This window comes from Vespa velutina, chromosome 17 (assembly GCF_912470025.1).
Source record: "Vespa velutina chromosome 17, iVesVel2.1, whole genome shotgun sequence".
NCBI lineage: Eukaryota > Metazoa > Arthropoda > Insecta > Hymenoptera > Vespidae > Vespa > Vespa velutina.
Window position 1 is genome coordinate 399427 of NC_062204.1, and position 18125 is coordinate 417551.

Below are 18125 nucleotides of genomic sequence, written 5' to 3' on the forward strand. Positions count from 1 at the left end.
TTCCAAAAAAGCTTTATATCTAGGGAGCACTAGAGAAAGAGAGAAAAAGAGAGAGAAAGAGAGAGAAAGAGAGAGAAAGACAGAGAGAGAGAGAGAGAGAGAGAGAGAGAGAGAAAGAAAGAAGGAATGAGTGAGAGAGAGAGAGAGAGAAAAAGAGCGAACGTACGCATGTACGCACGTGTAGGGATGTGTGCGTGCGAAGGGTGCAAACATAAGAGAGGGTAGAGGTAAACGAGAGAGAGCTCGGAAGGAAAGGGAAGCTGCGGAGGAAAGCGAAATAGGGGGATAAACCGAGCATGCTCTTTCTCGTCTCTCGACACTTCGACTCCACCCATACAAAAAGATCTGGACCATATCTGCGCTATATACATATATAATACAAAACGAATGAATTTCAAAAACAATAGTTTCATTTACCTTTCTATATAGGAATATAATTACGTGGATGATTGAGCGTTAGAATCGTAATAAAATATAAAAAATATTTTTTTATAATTAAATTTATTTTTTAATCAATTTATTTATTTTTATTTCTTTTTTTTTTTTTTATTGAATATTAAATTCGGCTCATGCAAAATTTAATTTCATACAAGTATATATAATTACGTGCTTGCACGAAAATATTCATATAAAGGCATATATTCATAAATATATGTTCCGACTAAACGGGTGAAACAAAACATACTGCTAGATGTGTTAATTATGTGACTGGATTGCTCCTAAAAGAACAATATCGAGATTTATTTATTATATACATTTGTTTCTTTCAATAAAGATACATACATAAAAGAAATATATATTATACAAACAAGAAGAGTCTCGTTGCTCGGTCGAGATTCTATAACTATTCTTTAATACAGGTAATATAAAAGTAAAATAAAGCTATCTTAATTAATTGTACTCGTTCATGCAAGGAATACTCTTACGCTAGTCCATAGCAGAGTTCATCCTTTCGTCGAAATACGTTTTGTTCATGTTTGTGTGATTAGCAATATAACTTTACCGATCACATCGATCACATCACATTTATTGCGAAGAAATATAAGCGCGATACATACATACACACATATATATACATATATATACATATATATATATATATATATATATATATATAAATCTCCAATTTCTAAAAGTGCATAAATCGTGTATCATTTCATTTTAAAAGAAATATAAGCGACATAACGAAAATAAAAATATAACATAATTCTGAGATCTATGTATAAGTGGTATAGCAAAAAATGAAATATTTTACAATAGAACTATGTAATAAGTCATAGAGTACGATATTTATCTTCACAGACGTGTTTACAATATTTGCAAAGAAAAATGCCAATTCCAATTAAGCAGACAGTTAAAATTATGCCACCTGAAAAAAAGTAAATAGTGAATTATTAAGAGAAAATACATAATAGATTATCTATTAAATTATATATTAAACATTGATATACCTAGAAAACTAAGACCATCAAAATGGCGGCCTGATATTGGAGGGCATGCAGTTGTAACTGGTACAGCTGTAGTTATATTAGAATAGAATCTCGTTTCGGTTGGAACTACATTGGAAGTAGTGGTAATACCAGTTGCAGTAGTAGTAATAGTGGTAGTAGTAGTTGTGATGTCGGTAGATGCAACAGCAGTAGTAGTAGAGATTTTATCGCTTAATGTAATTGCAGAAGTCGAATCAATCTTTGAATCTGATGTTACAAGAGTTGCAGTTTTTGTGGGAGTAGTCATAAGTTCTTCATGTTCCTTTTGTTTTTCAACAGTAGTAACACTTGGTGTAGTATAAGTAACAGCATTGTTAGGTTTCTCATTAGATTTTCCTATTGATGCTGGTGTACCGCTCAGAGAATCATTTTTTTTAATTGCAGTTGTCAAAGGTAGAGCAGTAGTAGTCTTGGTGGTACTTTCTCCATCTATAATGTCAAGACATAAATGAATTTTATTCTATTTTAACATGATATATAAATATCCTCAAACAAATTGAACGATTAGATCAATAAATGTAAATGTAAATCAGCGCTATCACATTGGACGAGCATTAAAATCTAACGAATATCATTTGGTGTATTGCGTTACCCGACGCAACGAAAAAGAAAACAAACGATAGCGGACGATTTATATACGCACGTATACATATAGCATACATAAAAGCATACTCACCCTGCGGGCGTGCTAACGATGTGACAGTGATGACGAGCAAAGTGCACAGTACACAAAGTATCCTCATTTTCGTATTTATTTCGTCAATCTTATAGAAATAAGTATAATGTTTGACAAAAAGAGACCCAGCGTACACGTGTCAATAATCGAAATTCAAAGGCACAAAGGGGACGCTTGTCTTCAACTATTCAGTAGTATAGCTCGTATACTTTTCGTACCAGTCGGAATATATTCGATAGTGGCGACAAGATGGTGGCTCCCTCAATTTAAAAATCGAGCACAACGATACGATTAAAAATATCATCGATATAATTATTCCTTTCTGATACGTAAGCTATTCAAATATCATTTTACATGAAATACCATATTCCTTCGGGTTGAATAAAATTTTTTATTTTTTTTCTATAGAAACAAAAATTCAATGGTTGATACGTTACCAACCTCCAGGAAATACCGTTATTGCGAGAATAGATATGTTGGATCTGAGAACAATAAATATTTCTTAACAAGGAAAATTTAATGTAAAATTAAAAGATGAGAAAACAATATTTATCGAAACAACAACGGAATATATATAGGAGAATCGAAATTGTAACATTTTTTTTTTTATTGCGTCTTACATTAGGGTTCTCTTTCATGTGGTTTCAATGATGTAACGACCTCTAGAGAGAAAGACGAAGGAAACTTTCTAAATTCTAGTACAGGGAGCGTTTAAAAGATGCGCGCTCATCGTTGGCGTCAGCATGATCGGTGGTGGTAGCTTGTGGAGGCAACCGCAGCGAGGGTGACGATGGTGGCGACTGTGATATTAGTGGCGAGAGCGACGAGTCAGTGGCAGTGGTTGATGCGAGTTGAGCGTACGTTCGGACGTGCGGTCGCGCTCCGTCTGATATACGCGAAACTCGCTCGCGAATCGCTCGTGACAGGACGATAGAAAAATATACGAAATAAATTAAATCGTTCACGAGCTAAGCCGAATCAACTGTCTCGCATGTCTTCTTTTCTCAGTATTGGTCTAATGAGACGAGACGAGAACGAAAAGGGGTAGTAATAGTGATGGGTGAAAAGTAGGTGGTAGTGTCATTTTGACTTATATAAACAAAACATAATAAAATAAAAGAAAAACGAAAGAAAACAAAAGGAAGGTGAGAAAAAAAAAGAAGGAAACAAAAAAAGAAAAGAGAAGAAAGGAAGAAAGGAAGGAAATATAAATAGGGGATAGTGCGTAGAGTAGCATCGATAGAAAGTGTGAGGGCAAGGTGGTGCCGAGGGCGCAGGATCGGCCCACCGGGAAAGAAAAAAAAGAAAAAAACAAAGGAAGAAATGGGCCGGTCCGTTGTACTTACGTGATAGGAGGTGTGCGAGCGCGCGCGCGCTCCCTCGCGCCTGCCTACCCGCCTGTCCGTTCGCGCGCGCGCGCGCGCGCCCTTCCGTGTGAGTGTCCTTTCTGGATCTCTCTCTCCCTCTCCCCCTTTTCTCCCTTTCTTCCCCTCATCCTCGTCCACTTTCTCCCCGCCTCGCTCTCTTTCTCTATCTGCTTTCTGTGTGTGCTTTTCCTCCGTGCGTGTGTGTATGTGCGTGCGCGCGTGTGTGCGTGCGCGCGCGTGTCAACCCCTTGTGCGAACGTGTATTACTGACGGTGGTTGTCGCGGTGCGCGACAGGGAAGGCTGGAAAGGGAGAGACAGCAAGAGCATTCTCTCGGTAAATTTCCTAAAAAGATCTGTCGTCGTCGTCCGCCGTCATCGTTCGTTCTATCGGCTTTCCGCTCGCGCAAGAAATCCGCGTGCATCGTCGCGAGATGACGATGAACGACGTCGCGAACGACGTCGCGAACGCGTTAAGGCGTTACGCTTTTAATGTGTTGCTCTTTTTGTGCCTCGCAACGACAACAGCAACGTTGACCGGTGGTGCTTCGTGCAAATGGTCCTCCGATAGTGGGAATGATACTCGTACCACAGCCGATTGTACTCTACGTGTTCTCGATCCAAACGCTTTAACCAGCCTCGCATCGTCCCTCGACGGTGCTACGAAATTGAGGATACGATGCAGCGAAGTTCATCATTTCGAGAGTACCTTGAATGCTCATAGTTGGCAAAGATTGCCTGCTCTTCACGAGCTCCATGTTCATGCATGTAAAGTGCTCAGGATATCAGGAGGTGCTTTTCAATCTCTCATCGAGTTGAAGAAGTTGACTATACAAACGTTCAATGCCGAGTGGGGCGCTCAACGCGTCTTGGAACTTGCACCCGGTTCGTTATTGGGTTTACGAGAATTACATACCCTTGAAATAGTCGAGAGCAATGTGTTATCTTTACCAGCGTATTTGCTCTGCGATCTGGACAACTTGCAGAGTTTAAATCTTACGGGAAATCGTATTCGTGATATACTTGATATCGGTCTGACGCATCAACAGGATGATTCCGAAGAGAGCAACAATAGCAGTAATAGCAACAATAATATTAACGAGGAGTCTTGTCGAGCAGACGTTCGAATTTTGGATCTGTCGCGTAACGAACTCACACGATTACCGAACAATGGGCCATTGGTTGGTTTACGACAATTACAAGAGTTACACCTGCAACGTAACTCGATTGCCGAAATTGGTAGCCGTGCACTGGCCGGTCTTACCGTTCTACGTACCTTTAACGCTAGTTACAATTCCCTCGCTTCTCTTCCGGAGGGTCTATTCGGAAGCACGAGGGAACTGCGGGAGATACACCTGGCGCACAATGGACTAGGCGACTTACCCAAGGGTATTTTTACTCGGTTGGAGCAGCTGTTGGTTTTGAATCTCGCTGGCAATCGGCTCGATAGCGATCAAGTCGATGAAACATCGTTTCTTGGCCTTATACGATTGATTGTTCTCGATCTTTCGTACAATCTATTAACTCGTATCGACGCTCGCATGTTCAAAGATCTCTTTTTTCTTCAAATACTCGATCTACGTAATAATTCGATCGATTACATCGAGAGTAACGCCTTTTTACCGCTTTACAATCTACATACCCTCGAACTATCCGACAATAAGCTTCGTACCGTTGGAGCACAACTTCTTAATGGATTGTTCGTTCTAAATCGTCTTACTTTATCCGGAAATACGATCTCCAGCGTGGATCCTATGGCATTTCGAAATTGTTCGGATTTAAAAGAATTGGATTTGAGCGGCAACGAGCTTACTTCCGTACCAGAAGCGCTACGCGACCTTGCTTTCTTAAAGACCCTCGATCTCGGCGAAAATCGTATCGGGAGCTTTCACAATGGCTCCTTCCGTAATCTTCATCAGCTTACTGGATTACGCTTGATCGGCAACGACATCGGTAATTTATCTCGTGGAATGCTTTGGGATCTACCGAATCTTCAAATCTTAAATCTAGCCAGAAACAAAGTGCAACACGTCGACATGCATGCTTTTGAACGGAACATCAAACTGGAGGCTATTCGACTCGATGGCAACTTTCTATCGGACATAAACGGCATATTCACCAGCATTGCGAGTCTGCTACTTTTGAATTTATCGGAAAACCATATCGAGTGGTTTGATTACGCCTTCATACCGGGTAACCTAAAGTGGCTCGATATACACGGTAACTTTATCGAGAAACTTGACAACTATTACCAACTTCGAAACTCGAAGGTGAAGACCCTCGACGCCAGTCACAACCGCATAACCGAGCTAACGTCCTTGTCCGTGCCGGACAGTGTCGAGTTGCTCTTTATAAACAACAACTATATAAGCATCGTACATCCTAATACCTTCGTAGAAAAAGTCAATTTGACTCGCGTCGATATGTACGCCAATATGATCGAAACGATGGAACTGACGGCTTTGCTATTAACAAGAGTACCAGAAAACAAGGCTTTACCGGAGTTCTACATTGGAGGTAATCCATTCTACTGTAATTGTTCGATGGACTGGTTGCCTGCAATCAACAATCAAACGTCTACGAGGGAGTATCCGCGTGTAATGGACTTAGATAACGTAATGTGTCGAACTTCCGGACCACGTGGCGTCGCTATCATACCGGCTTCGACGGCACGTTCCAATCAATTTCTCTGTCGTTATGAGGCACACTGTTTTGCTCTCTGTCATTGCTGCGATTACGACGCCTGTGACTGCGAAATGACTTGTCCGAATGGCTGCAAGTGTTATAACGATCGTACTTGGAGTACGAATGCCGTCGACTGTTCCGGTCTTGGCGTCGAAGAGATACCACGACGTATACCGATGGACGCGACCGAGGTCTATCTCGATGGTAACGTGCTCCGTGAATTACTGAATCACGTTTTCATCGGACGTAAGAACATGCGCGTGCTCTATGTGAACGGTAGCGGAATCGAATCAATTCAAAACCGTACCTTCAATGGTTTGAACAATCTCCAAATACTTCATCTCGAGGATAATCGTATACGGGAACTTAAAGGTTTCGAATTCGAGCGTTTATCTCATCTACGCGAGCTCTATTTGCAAAACAATCAAATTGGTTTTATCGGAAACCTGACCTTTCTACCATTGCGTTCGCTCGAGATACTACGTCTTAGCGGCAATCGACTCGTTACATTTCCTGTTTGGCAAGTCACGCTCAACGCTCGTCTCGTCGAACTCTCCTTGGGTAACAATCCTTGGTCCTGTCGTTGCAAGTTTCTTCAAGAATTGTCCTCCTGGGTATCTGATAACGCGCACAAAGTCGTCGACACAAACGATGTCTGGTGCTATTACGGTGGTGGTGACACCAGACCAACTTATCGACGTCGGCTAAATGTCAACGAGACCGCATGTTCGGACTATTTCTCTCAAAGCGGTGGAATGATCGAGAGCATAATGGTATCGGACTATCTACCTCTGGTAACCGCGATATTGTCGGCCTTTTTGGTGCTTCTTCTCATCGTGGTGCTCGCCTTCGTATTTCGCGAATCTGTTAAAGCATGGGCTTACTCCAAGTACGGACTACGCTTTTTACGTACGAAACCTGCTAAAGCTAGTGCGACTGGTGGTGCGACTATGGTATCGACAGCGGGCATTACCTCGTGCTACGACATGGACCGTGAACGTTTGTACGACTGTTACGTTTCGTACAGCCCGAACGACGAAGATTTTGTACTTCATTCATTGGCAGCCGAGCTAGAGCACGAACCGACGGCTCTAAGATTATGCCTTCATCATCGTGATTTACCCTGCATGCTGCGTACCTCGGCACCAACGCCGACCATTCTCGAGGCAGTCGATGCTTCGCGACGTATCTTGATCGTCTTTACACGAAACTTCCTTCAAACAGAGTGGTCACGTTTCGAGTTACGGGCTGCCTTTCACGAGGCATTACGTGGCAGAGCAAATCAGCTGATCGTTGTTCAAGCTGCCAATCTAGGTCCCGATCTCGAGAGAGATACTGAATTGCGACCGTATCTACGTAACGCCGCGCTCGTATTGACATGGGGTGAAAAAAGATTCTGGGAGCGTCTGAAATACGCGATACCACCGGCACCACCATCAACAGCACCTCCTACGAGTACGCGAAACACCGCGAGCACAGCGTCTGGTGATGTCTCCCTCGATAACAAATCCTCTCCTCTCGTCTATAAACGCAATATCAATACCTACGCGATGGACAGTGTTGGTAGGAAATTAAACAATCCTTCGACATTTCGATCTCAAGATCGGCAGCGTACATTTTTTAAGGACACTACCACTAGCAGTGGTTCCTCTGCGTTGATATTGCAACACGCTCCACCCGCTTATTCCTGTGGTACCATTTCCTCTCACCATCAACAACCTCCACCATCCTCGCCACAAGCTCGGCTGACCGTCAATCATGTTTATCGCGATGCGGTCACTGTGCCAGCTGGCAGCCTCGCTCCTACGAATCCTATGCTCGCTGCCGAGGATCACACGAGACCCTTGTCCGAGCATATATATTCGTCCATTGATTCCGATTATTCGACGCTTGAGAGATCCACTTGGAGGCAACAGCAACCACCCTCCTCGTCACCCCCACCACCCTCATCCGGTCAGGCCTATCTCGTTTAGTCTTCTCGCTAGTTTCGCTCCAGCTTTATGATTACCTCAAACCTTCTCTTATCCTCCTAAACGCTATACACTATTATTTATCCTTTCTCTATCTCTCACTTATTCATCCCCTACTCTATCTTCCCCTCCTTTCTCTTCAACAGATATAGAGCGAGAAACGACAAAATACGCCTACCATCTACTAACTACCTACTACACTCAGAAAAGGGATCGTTAGTGAACACGTCTATTTGATCGTCAGTATCGAAAGTAGCGGACAATCGAGAAAGAAAAAGAGAAAGAAGGAGATATACAAATACGTTCGAAGTGTAATTTCATGGTAAAACGCGCCTCTAACATACTATTTGTAGTAATTCGTAAGCCCCTATTTTCCAAACGAAACTCAAAAAATAATCATATCAAAGCTTTTAACAATTTTAAACATAGCTATGAATATTGATGTTTAAAAAAATAATAGTACTTTCCTTCACGAATATCTCTATTCGATTTAAGGTTTTCTTCGCGAAATGAGGATCTCCAGTAACAGCGTGTATTTCTCCTTTCCCTCTTTTTTCCTTCTCTTCCTCCTTCTCCCCCTCTCCCTCTCCCTCTCCCTCCCCCTCCTCCTCCTGTTCCTCCTACTTCTCCTTCTCCTCTCCCCTCCTCCCTTTTTCTCCTTACTTTCTATCTTATCCCGAACGTGGCATATTTTTTGCATTTTATTTTTTTTATCTTCCATCGTTATAAAAACCGCTGGTTTATCGGTGAACTTGTTTTCCTTCTTCTCTCTCTCTCTCTTTCTAGACCTCATCCGCTGCGATCACAAGGGGCAATAAAAGACGTAAGCATTACTCCGTTTTTCGTCGTCTGATGCGTAAATCTTTATCTTAAAATCGTCTCTCGCTGGCGAGTTTTTTTTATTCTAGCCCCCACGTACGTGTAAATATTTATTTTACGAGTATAAACGTGTAAATAGCTTTGCGCTGTCGTGTATCAGCGGGTGGTTGTACCTTGTATATATGTGTATATGGATGGCCGCACGTACGCGTGTAGTCGTAACGCGTGTACGTTTATGTACATACATACATACGTGCAAAATATATATGCGTGCGCCTGTATCACATCGAATACACGCGCATAATGACAAACATACATACAAACATAATGGCATCTATATATATATATATTTACTATACGTAATTCTCGTATAGAGTTCTTCGCTTATAACAATTTTGAATTCTCGAATAGATAGAGGATTTTTTGTAATTTTATATGTCCGATTCACGATGGAAACGAAGGAACGACTAATTTGTACGATATGTAAATATGTATATGGAAATTCGCCTCGTGTAAGATATTATTCATCGCGTAAAAGGGGAAAAGATGAAAAAAAAGGAATGATTACGAGGAGGTGCGAAAGACAAAAAATGGGGGGGAGAGATCTTCCGCTGAAGGTACGAAAACACGTAATCGAGACTCAGACATATGTATTGTGCTTGCGATCGTTTCGAAAAATAAATAAATAAACAAATAAAGAGAGACGGCGGAGTCTCGCGTTTGCTTCGTGGATGATAACAACAGCAACAACAACAACAATCGCGACGACAAGAAAAACGAAAAGAAAAATCGAGTAAAAAAAACAAGAACCTTAACTGTATACTACTTGATTAATTTAAATCCTGTGAATAAATTTATAAAGTACGTTATCGCTGAATCACAAGACAATGTGTGTGTGTATCTGCCTGAATCATGTCGTATTCATATCCACTGGCTTTCCTATTTCTCTTTTTTCATTGCAATCCACGTCCATCGTATCCATTCATTCATAGAAAAGAAATTCATCGATAGAAAATAATTGATTAATGAGAGCTTAAGAATTACACAAAATTTAACTCTAAATTACATATTGTTACGAATTTACTCGGTTTATAGAATTCTGTAAAAAGAAGACGAATAATTATTATTCATTAACATCGGTTTAAAAAAATAATGTAAATAAAATGTATAACTAATTATTTTTTATCTATAAATCGATAATTACAGATATCTCTTCAATGCTTTATAGAATACCTCGGAAATTAATATACCTCATTGTGCATTTAGATCAAATTCATATCACACATTATAACAATTTTAGCGATAGATTTCTTTCGGACATTAATAATCCGTGATGTTTCCGTTAGCGAATGTTAATTTATATTATTCTACAAAAAAATACACATACACACTATCGAGTTTAATATTCTATAACGCCATGTAACATTACAATCGTACACTGACATATACATATATACATGCATGCATATACACATACATACATATATTATTTAAGATTAATTTCATTTTATCATAAATTGAATTGTTTCAAGTATCTAAAATTTTTCATATTTTTTAAATATAAATTCTACCAAGTTTAATATAATTATATTAATACAAATAATAGAGTAATATTCGCATAATATAATTTCTTTTTTAGACGCGAAAAAAATTGGGTTATAGAATGATTAATCGTTAAATTAACTCCTCTGTTGGACTGAACTGAAATCTCAAGTATTCTATCAATTTTCACTTCTATAAAAAATATATTATTCTTAACGTGATATCATAGAAACACTTGACATACCAGAAACTTCAATCGAGGTCAAACTTTTTTTACAAAATCTGTCAACCAATTATATCAACGGATTATTCTATTTTAATCGATCCAGACAAATATCACAATTGTAAAACTCAAGCACCTTCACGCTCGTGATCTCAAATGGTAATTCATATAATTTTAACTAATACCTAAGTTTTCCTTCTTAAAACATCAAAATCGAGAAAAAGAAAATCAAAAAAACCAGGACCTAAAATAGAAAAATGTTTATAATGCAAAAAATTTAAAAATAAAAAGTCCTATTTAGCCGTCGACGAAATACATGATTTTATGAAAAATCTTGTAAAGAATTTAGTCTATTCGCGAGAAAGGTATTCTCTCTCTCTCTCTCTCTCTCTCTCTCTCTCTCTCTCTCTCTCTCTCCCCCACTCTCTCTCTTTCTCTCTCTCTCTCTCTCTCTCTCTCTCTCTCTCTCTCTCTCTCTCTCTTTCTTTCTCATACGAACATATTCTCATCGAAGGTACGTGAAGTAACAAGAACCACGTTAAATAGTAATCGACGCTTTCGCGTCCTTGTGCTTATTCTCACGAGTGAGTTCAGAGCCACGCCTAGACCGAATATTTTCGAATAACTTCCATCGAAACGAGCCGCGTGCCGCGTAACGGTGTTGTTTCCTACACAGAAAGAGAGAGAGAGAGAGAGAGAGAGCCAGTTCGGTTTGTCGTTACCTATATTGCACTTTACTGTATAGATTGCAAGCGGAGCATTGATCCTAGTCAGCGCGCCACCAAACGCTCACTGCACACCATATGCACGTCTACATTATTAATGCACCTATACTACAGCAGCCGTTGCGCTGAACACGCTCAGCGTACCAGGCTATATCTATTTCTATTTGTATAATCTCTCTCTCTTTTTCTCTCTCTCTTTCTCTCTCTCTCTCTTTCTCTCTCTCTCTCTTTCTCTCTCTCTCTCTCTCTCTCTCTCTCTTTCTCTTTCGTGACTCGTAAACAACGGACAATCGGGCATTCGTACCACTCGCGATGCACAATATCAGCGTTTATTGCCTTTTCCGATCACATCGCATATCTCACAGGACCGCGAGTTCTTTCTCATTTACCGATTAACTTTTTGCGAATATTCCATAATAATTTTGTTGTTTTCAACGTCCCGTTTAAATTAATCTATACAAACTAATCATTATTTTTTTATATCGATATCATTGTTTCTTTATCTCACTCGTAATAATTTATTTTTATATTAGATTAAAACGTTTAATATTATCAATTTGACGTAATCGTTAAATGTTTTTAGTAATTATGTATTCAATATTTTTCTTTATTATACAACTTTTTTTCTTTATACAATAATTAAGCAATTACTATTCTAATTTGTGGAGACGAATAAGTCACAAATTATCTACGATTATGAAAGAACAATACTCAACTTAGAATATTCCCGAATGATCGCTTTTTAATGAACGAGAGAATAAACGTAGTTACGTAATTCTAATTCAAGGGGCGTATTTAGAAAGTGACATCAATCGGAATTTAATCAAATTCCAAGCGAGACGTTACCGGATAAGATAGATAGATAGAGAGAGAAAGAGAGTTCCTCTGGATCCTTCATCTAGGTGTCGTACCAATTTCCGTCGAATGGTGGTAAAAGCGCGCAAGGCGGATCGATTGAATGAGCTTTCCTCTCACCGCACGACGGCGCGATTCAATAGAAAGGGAACTCGTGATAAAACGGTCGAGCGTCCTCGAGATATTCGCGAGAAGCACCTTTCACCGAAGATCAAGGGAGGGTGGGATCGCCGGCCGCACGTTCTTCTCTGTTCCCTCATCTCTCCTTCCCACGTCGTCGTGTTGGAGTCAAGTTCGTTATTTGGGTCGTTCTTATGAAATCTTCTCTTGACAGAAGAAAATTAAAGTCGAACGAATGGAATCGACCATTATGCCGGTATGTAAATAAACCAACAAATCGGATAAAACGTATCAAATAAATCAAATTTCATGAATTTGATTTTATTTAATTTTTATTCGATTTGTTCGAATAAAAAATGTGATTTCATTTTTCTTACCTTTTCATAAGCTGGAGACTCTTGTTGTCAAATGAAAATGTCAATAGTCATTGGATTAATCAAGTTCTCTAAATAATCATCGAATTTGATTATTTATACTGAGGTTCATAAAATAATCATCATTTATTGAATAATTTTCTTATCGAATAGCTATAAATAACAAATAAACATTGAGAGTACAGGATCAACGTGTGTAAACACATGTAAAATACGTAAAACATATGTTTACAATATGATATAATATTGATATATAATCCGAATTTTCATTGAAAATCAGTTTTTCGAACAACCTAATCGTTTATATTTACTTTGTAATTTATATGTATTTATTCGCATTATTTGATTTATTTACGTATTTTTCATTAATCTAATCCGTTAATATATCTCGTGTATGTAATTATTCCACCGATAGAACAAATTCTATCGTAAACTAATTATTCGTTATCTCTCAATCGATCACTAGTATAATAGTGATTAAAAATTTGATAGAAAAATAGTAACCTCGAGTTATAAAAGCTTACTTTTTCTTTTAACTGCGTATATTTACGATTTTCCTAACAAAAAGAAAAAGAGAACATTTCGTTTTTATCTACGTTTAGAAATGATACCTACAGTGATACTTACGATTTTCTTACTTGGAGTACAATTTCCTCAGTTGAAGTTCATAGAACATTGAGGCTCGCTAAAGATATCGTATAAAACTATTATTTAAATTATTATTTAGATTATTACATTGATCGAACTCAAATACTTCGCGATAATAACACATTTTTATTATTCCAAGTATATTCATTATAATCATTTATGCAAAATTATATGATCGATCATATTACCAAACATTTTTCAACGTATACATACGTGTATATATATATATATATATATATCTATTATATAATTTCAATTAATGAGCATTTAAAATTTTCTAAAGTCGACGTCCCCAATACTTGCCCCAATACTTATTGTTATATGTATCATTGTCCCCATGAGTATATGTACATATATAAAGCCATGTAGTACGAGGAGCTTTTAATGCGGATATAATAGCTTTAGATTTACAAGAATGAAAGAAAAGAGTAGAGAAATTAAACGTGGGGTAGAGGTAGAGAGCAGGTAGTACATACCTATTGTTTTATCAAGCTGCAGAGCCCCATTCCACGCTCCACCTATCATCGATTCTATGTAGCAGCAGGCGGTACACACCTGGACAGAAGAAGGAGATTCGGACATTGGCTCGTTAACATCGACTAACTTTGAAATGTGAATGTAATACAAAGGTATAGTAGAACATACTGAGTTCACGTAGGAATGACAACACCTTTGGTATACTTAAAATTCAGCACGTGCCACGTTCACACGACGACTGTTGATCAGTTCTTTTTCTACCTTGTAAATCATTTCCTATGCTTTACGATTTTTTCACGTGAACACACGAATGAAGCCAAAAAACGCTCATTTCAAATATGAGTATGTACGTACATACGTATGTATTGTACGAGGTAAAAAGCAAATGAAAGATATCTCATACTGTGTACATATAATCTAGCATGGTAGATCACGCGAACCGTTTTATCGTTCAAACGAGGACAATAAGTTTTCGCGCGTTACCTAGAAGAGTTCTCGAATTATTCCCTTTATCAATAGACCAGGTCCGTTGGTTCAGAAACGACGATATCATTTGCCAGTTTTTGCGAGTCGCGTGACGATTGCCATATTTATGAGGGAGAATGAAAGAGAGAGGGGGGAGAGAGAAAGAGGAACAGTGAGGTGGAAGAAAAGTGTAGGGGTTAACGCAACTAGTCTGCTCGCGCCATCTGCCATTTCTCCTATATATATACGCATGCATATCACGTCGTTTTTCCTCTCACCACCGTCCTACCACCACACACACGCATATACGCCCACGCACGCGCGCATAGTATACCTTCCAGAGTTTCCTTTTTGCATTCTGCTTTTGCTCTCGTAACAGCCGCCGAGTTAAACGTATACCAGGGAGTTGAGTAATTTCGCGAAAGCTGCCACCGCTGCCATCACTGTCGGTAGTACTGCGTGACCTCTCAACGACCCTCTCCTCTCTCACGCCTCCTACTTATTGCGTTCCTTCTTCTTTTCCGGTCGATTTTACGCACCCTACCGAAATGCTCTGAAAGATGTCTTATTTTTTTTCGGATAAAACCCAGTTAAAAAACATTTACGAGGAAATATAATACATTATATTTTTGTTATACTAAAATATTTAATAAATATAAATTTATATTTATTTTGTATCTTGATGCATTTTTGTTAAAAATTAATCGAGATTGCGTTATTGAATGATATAAAATTGAACGTTTTAAATTTTTAATTTCAGCATTGTATTTGAACTAAATAGCTTATAAAAAATTTCTCATAATAATTCCTAATTTCATGAAAAATTTAATAAAATTTTCTTCAAGATATCCAATACATTGGATATTAAATGTTCCATTTTGGACAGTGTAGCTGAATGTTCTAGATAAATTTGTTAATTTATATCGATGAAACAAGGGTTTTCAGAACGCTATATCTCACTATACTTCGATATCACAGGAAACGATCACCAACATAGAAGACAGGACAATAAAAATCCTTTCCCTCTCTTCCTTTATCTCGTCAACACGCGATCATATTACCCGTTCATCTTTAACGTCCCTTTGCCATTGTCGAACGTCCCTTGAGAACGAGCCACCAAACGGACATTGCGTTTTTCCTTTAGCCAAGTCTCCTTCAGCGGTATATTCTCCCTAATCGCGTTTAAAGGACAAGGTACCCCGCGATATTGATTACACGCCAGTCGCTATATCCTTTCCGGTGACCCTACTTTGTCGGTAGTCATTGGAAAGAGAAGCTTCGCCACGGTTTTAACTTTCCTGTTTACATATGCGAACACTCGAGAGCCCTTTCGGAGGGTGTTGCTGGACGCATTGGTCACGCGAGGATAGCTTTATGTCGAAACGTCGGCGACACACCGCGAAGAAAGGAGATATCCTAATATCGATGATGCTAATTTATAAAGGGTGTATCTTAACACGTGGGACGTATTTCCAAGATTGAACTGAAGAAACAAAAACGGAAACAAAATTCATTTACTTCTTTCTAAATATATTCATTTTTAGGACTTTCTTTTTATACGTAGTTTTTTATCTTTACGGGAAACTCTTGAAACTCAATTATTTATCATTTGGTTGCAAACTCTTAATCATCGTTGAATAAAGTTTCTTATCTTTTCCAACATTCCAAACCATCTTTGGCAACCTCGTTCCATATTTCAACCAATTCTATTAGCCCGCAATGAGTTTATGATAAGAACTACTGGAACACAAATATACGAATGTAACTTTGAAACAAGGTCAAATAAGGTATATATTTATATAGAAGCCTTTTCATTGTTTTCGTATGTCCATAACAGAGCTACAGTAGATTCCATATGCCGAAGTACACCCTATGTACTTGTATACCTATATTAGCACCGAACGAGCGCGCAAAGCCTAGAACACTGGAATACATTGCTTCGCATTTCCTCTCCAGGATCCCTTGTAGAATCTGCTCTCCGGTTAACTATCGACGCAATCCGACATACAGAGTCAGAACGTCGTCGCATTACCCTGACGAAGGTGGTTGCGCGTAGGGTTGCCGGTGGGCGCATAGTTCTCTCATTGTATCTATGTATACATTCATGCAGGTAGATGAGGTGGGTCGGTAGACGAGGCGGGTAGACGAGGTGGGTAAGTGGGACGGAACACCGCGAGCTAAAGCAGAAAGCTCCACTGCGTGACCTGTCACCGTGAGCACTGGCTAGATTTATATACGCGGACGCTAACTTGTCGCATATTTACGTCGTCGTCGTCGTCGTCGTCGTCGTCGTCGTCGTCGTCGTCGTCGTCGACGGACTTTACCTAACCTCCTCCCTTTGTACTCGACTCTTTTCCAAGCTCGCCACGAACCCCACACACGCTTCCTTCCACCTTGCCTCCTCTTTCCCTTACCCTATGACAAACCCTCGCGAATGTGTCGAGCCAGACCGACTGACGCCATCGGCTTCTACTTCGACTAGAAGCCAAGAGCTGCTACGTCTCGACGACGACCACCACTTTTTTCGATTCTTCTTCGTTTTCTTCTTCTTATTTTTCCTCCTCCTCCTCTTCTTTCTACTCCTCTTCCTCCTTCTCTTCTTCTTCCTCCTCTTTCTCCTCCTCCCTCTCCTCCTTCTCTTTCTTCCTTATATACTATCATACCGCACGTACTATGTACATACATAGTACATAGGTCTGCTCCCTTGCAACGCGTTCGACCGAAGTTAGGCCGACGTCGTTTATCGACCACTCCAATCCCATAATTCTCCTCGTAATGTGTAGTGATTCGAACGCGATCATCCGAAATCGAAAATTTACAAATTAAAACATCGTTCAGCTTTATATTTATTTCAAAATTTACATGCTTTTAACTGACTTCTCGGAGAAATTGAAAGCTTTTTAATTAATAATTTCTTTAAAATTCTTTTAAAAATGGAATATTCTTGAATTCTATCGATTGTAAATATTGCGGCAATACTTACGAAATTATATAATAATTACAGTAATATACTACATTTAATAAATTACATTTAAACTATTTCTCGAAATCTTGACTTTTCAAAAGTAATTTATAAAAAAGAAAAAGAACAGACTGTAGATTTAAGTTCCTAAAAGTAAATGATGTGCCTGAAAAACATTATCACGTCTGATCTTTTGCTCATTGATTGATCCAACGAAAGAACGTTTCTAGACAAAAATTCAAAATGGAAAATATGATTCCTAGAGAAAAAAGGGAAAGAAAACAATGATATTAACCGTCGCACTGGCTGCTTTTTCGTCTCATATTCCCGCTGAACGTCACAGCGATTCCAAGCGCAACGATTGGCATGAATCGTGACTGGATGGTCCGAACAATAACGTCTCTCGCGAGCGTTTCCAATCGGAATATTCCGGCTGCCTCGCAGCATTCAGAAAAAGCAGAAAGCATGTGTTACCTTCGTTCCTTTTTCCGCTCTTCCTTTTTCTTTCTCCCTTTTATCTCTCTGTTTCTCTCTTCCTCCCTTTCTTTCTCTCTCTCTCTCTCTCTCTCTCTCTCTCTATATATATATATATATATATATATATATATATATATAAATATATATATATATGTATATATATTTATATATATAGAGAGAGAGAAAGAGAGAGATACTAAATATATATATATATATATATATATATATATATGTAAATTATACATATATTTA

General features: G+C 38.9%; 2 protein-coding genes and 1 long non-coding RNA gene across 4 annotated transcripts; 1 reads left to right on the forward strand and 2 right to left on the reverse strand.

Annotated features, from left to right (window-relative positions):
• Positions 1-694: 694 nt before the first annotated feature.
• LOC124955067 (cell wall protein DAN4-like) lies at positions 695-2486 on the reverse strand. Its single transcript, XM_047508962.1, has 3 exons — positions 2167-2486; positions 1452-1919; positions 695-1369 (listed from the first exon to the last, which is right to left on the reverse strand). Exons 1-3 carry the CDS (start codon positions 2231-2233, stop codon positions 1275-1277), a joined length of 630 nt encoding a protein of 209 aa, XP_047364918.1. The 5' UTR covers positions 2234-2486; the 3' UTR covers positions 695-1274.
• On the forward strand, positions 1488-9888 carry LOC124955065 (toll-like receptor 7). Its single transcript, XM_047508949.1, has one exon. The coding sequence runs from the start codon at positions 3966-3968 to the stop codon at positions 8187-8189; it is 4224 nt and encodes a 1407-aa protein (XP_047364905.1). The 5' UTR covers positions 1488-3965; the 3' UTR covers positions 8190-9888.
• Positions 9889-10573: 685 nt separating this feature from the next.
• On the reverse strand, positions 10574-15037 carry LOC124955069. Of its 2 annotated transcripts, none has more exons than XR_007102744.1 (5): positions 14769-15037; positions 13969-14047; positions 13472-13529; positions 12848-12867; positions 10574-12671 (listed from the first exon to the last, which is right to left on the reverse strand). It is a non-coding gene; the product is annotated as an uncharacterized LOC124955069 (long non-coding RNA). The 2 variants fall into 2 exon arrangements; XR_007102745.1 differs by lacking the exon at positions 14769-15037 and adding an exon at positions 14453-14721.
• Between the last annotated feature and the right edge of the window lie 3088 nt (positions 15038-18125).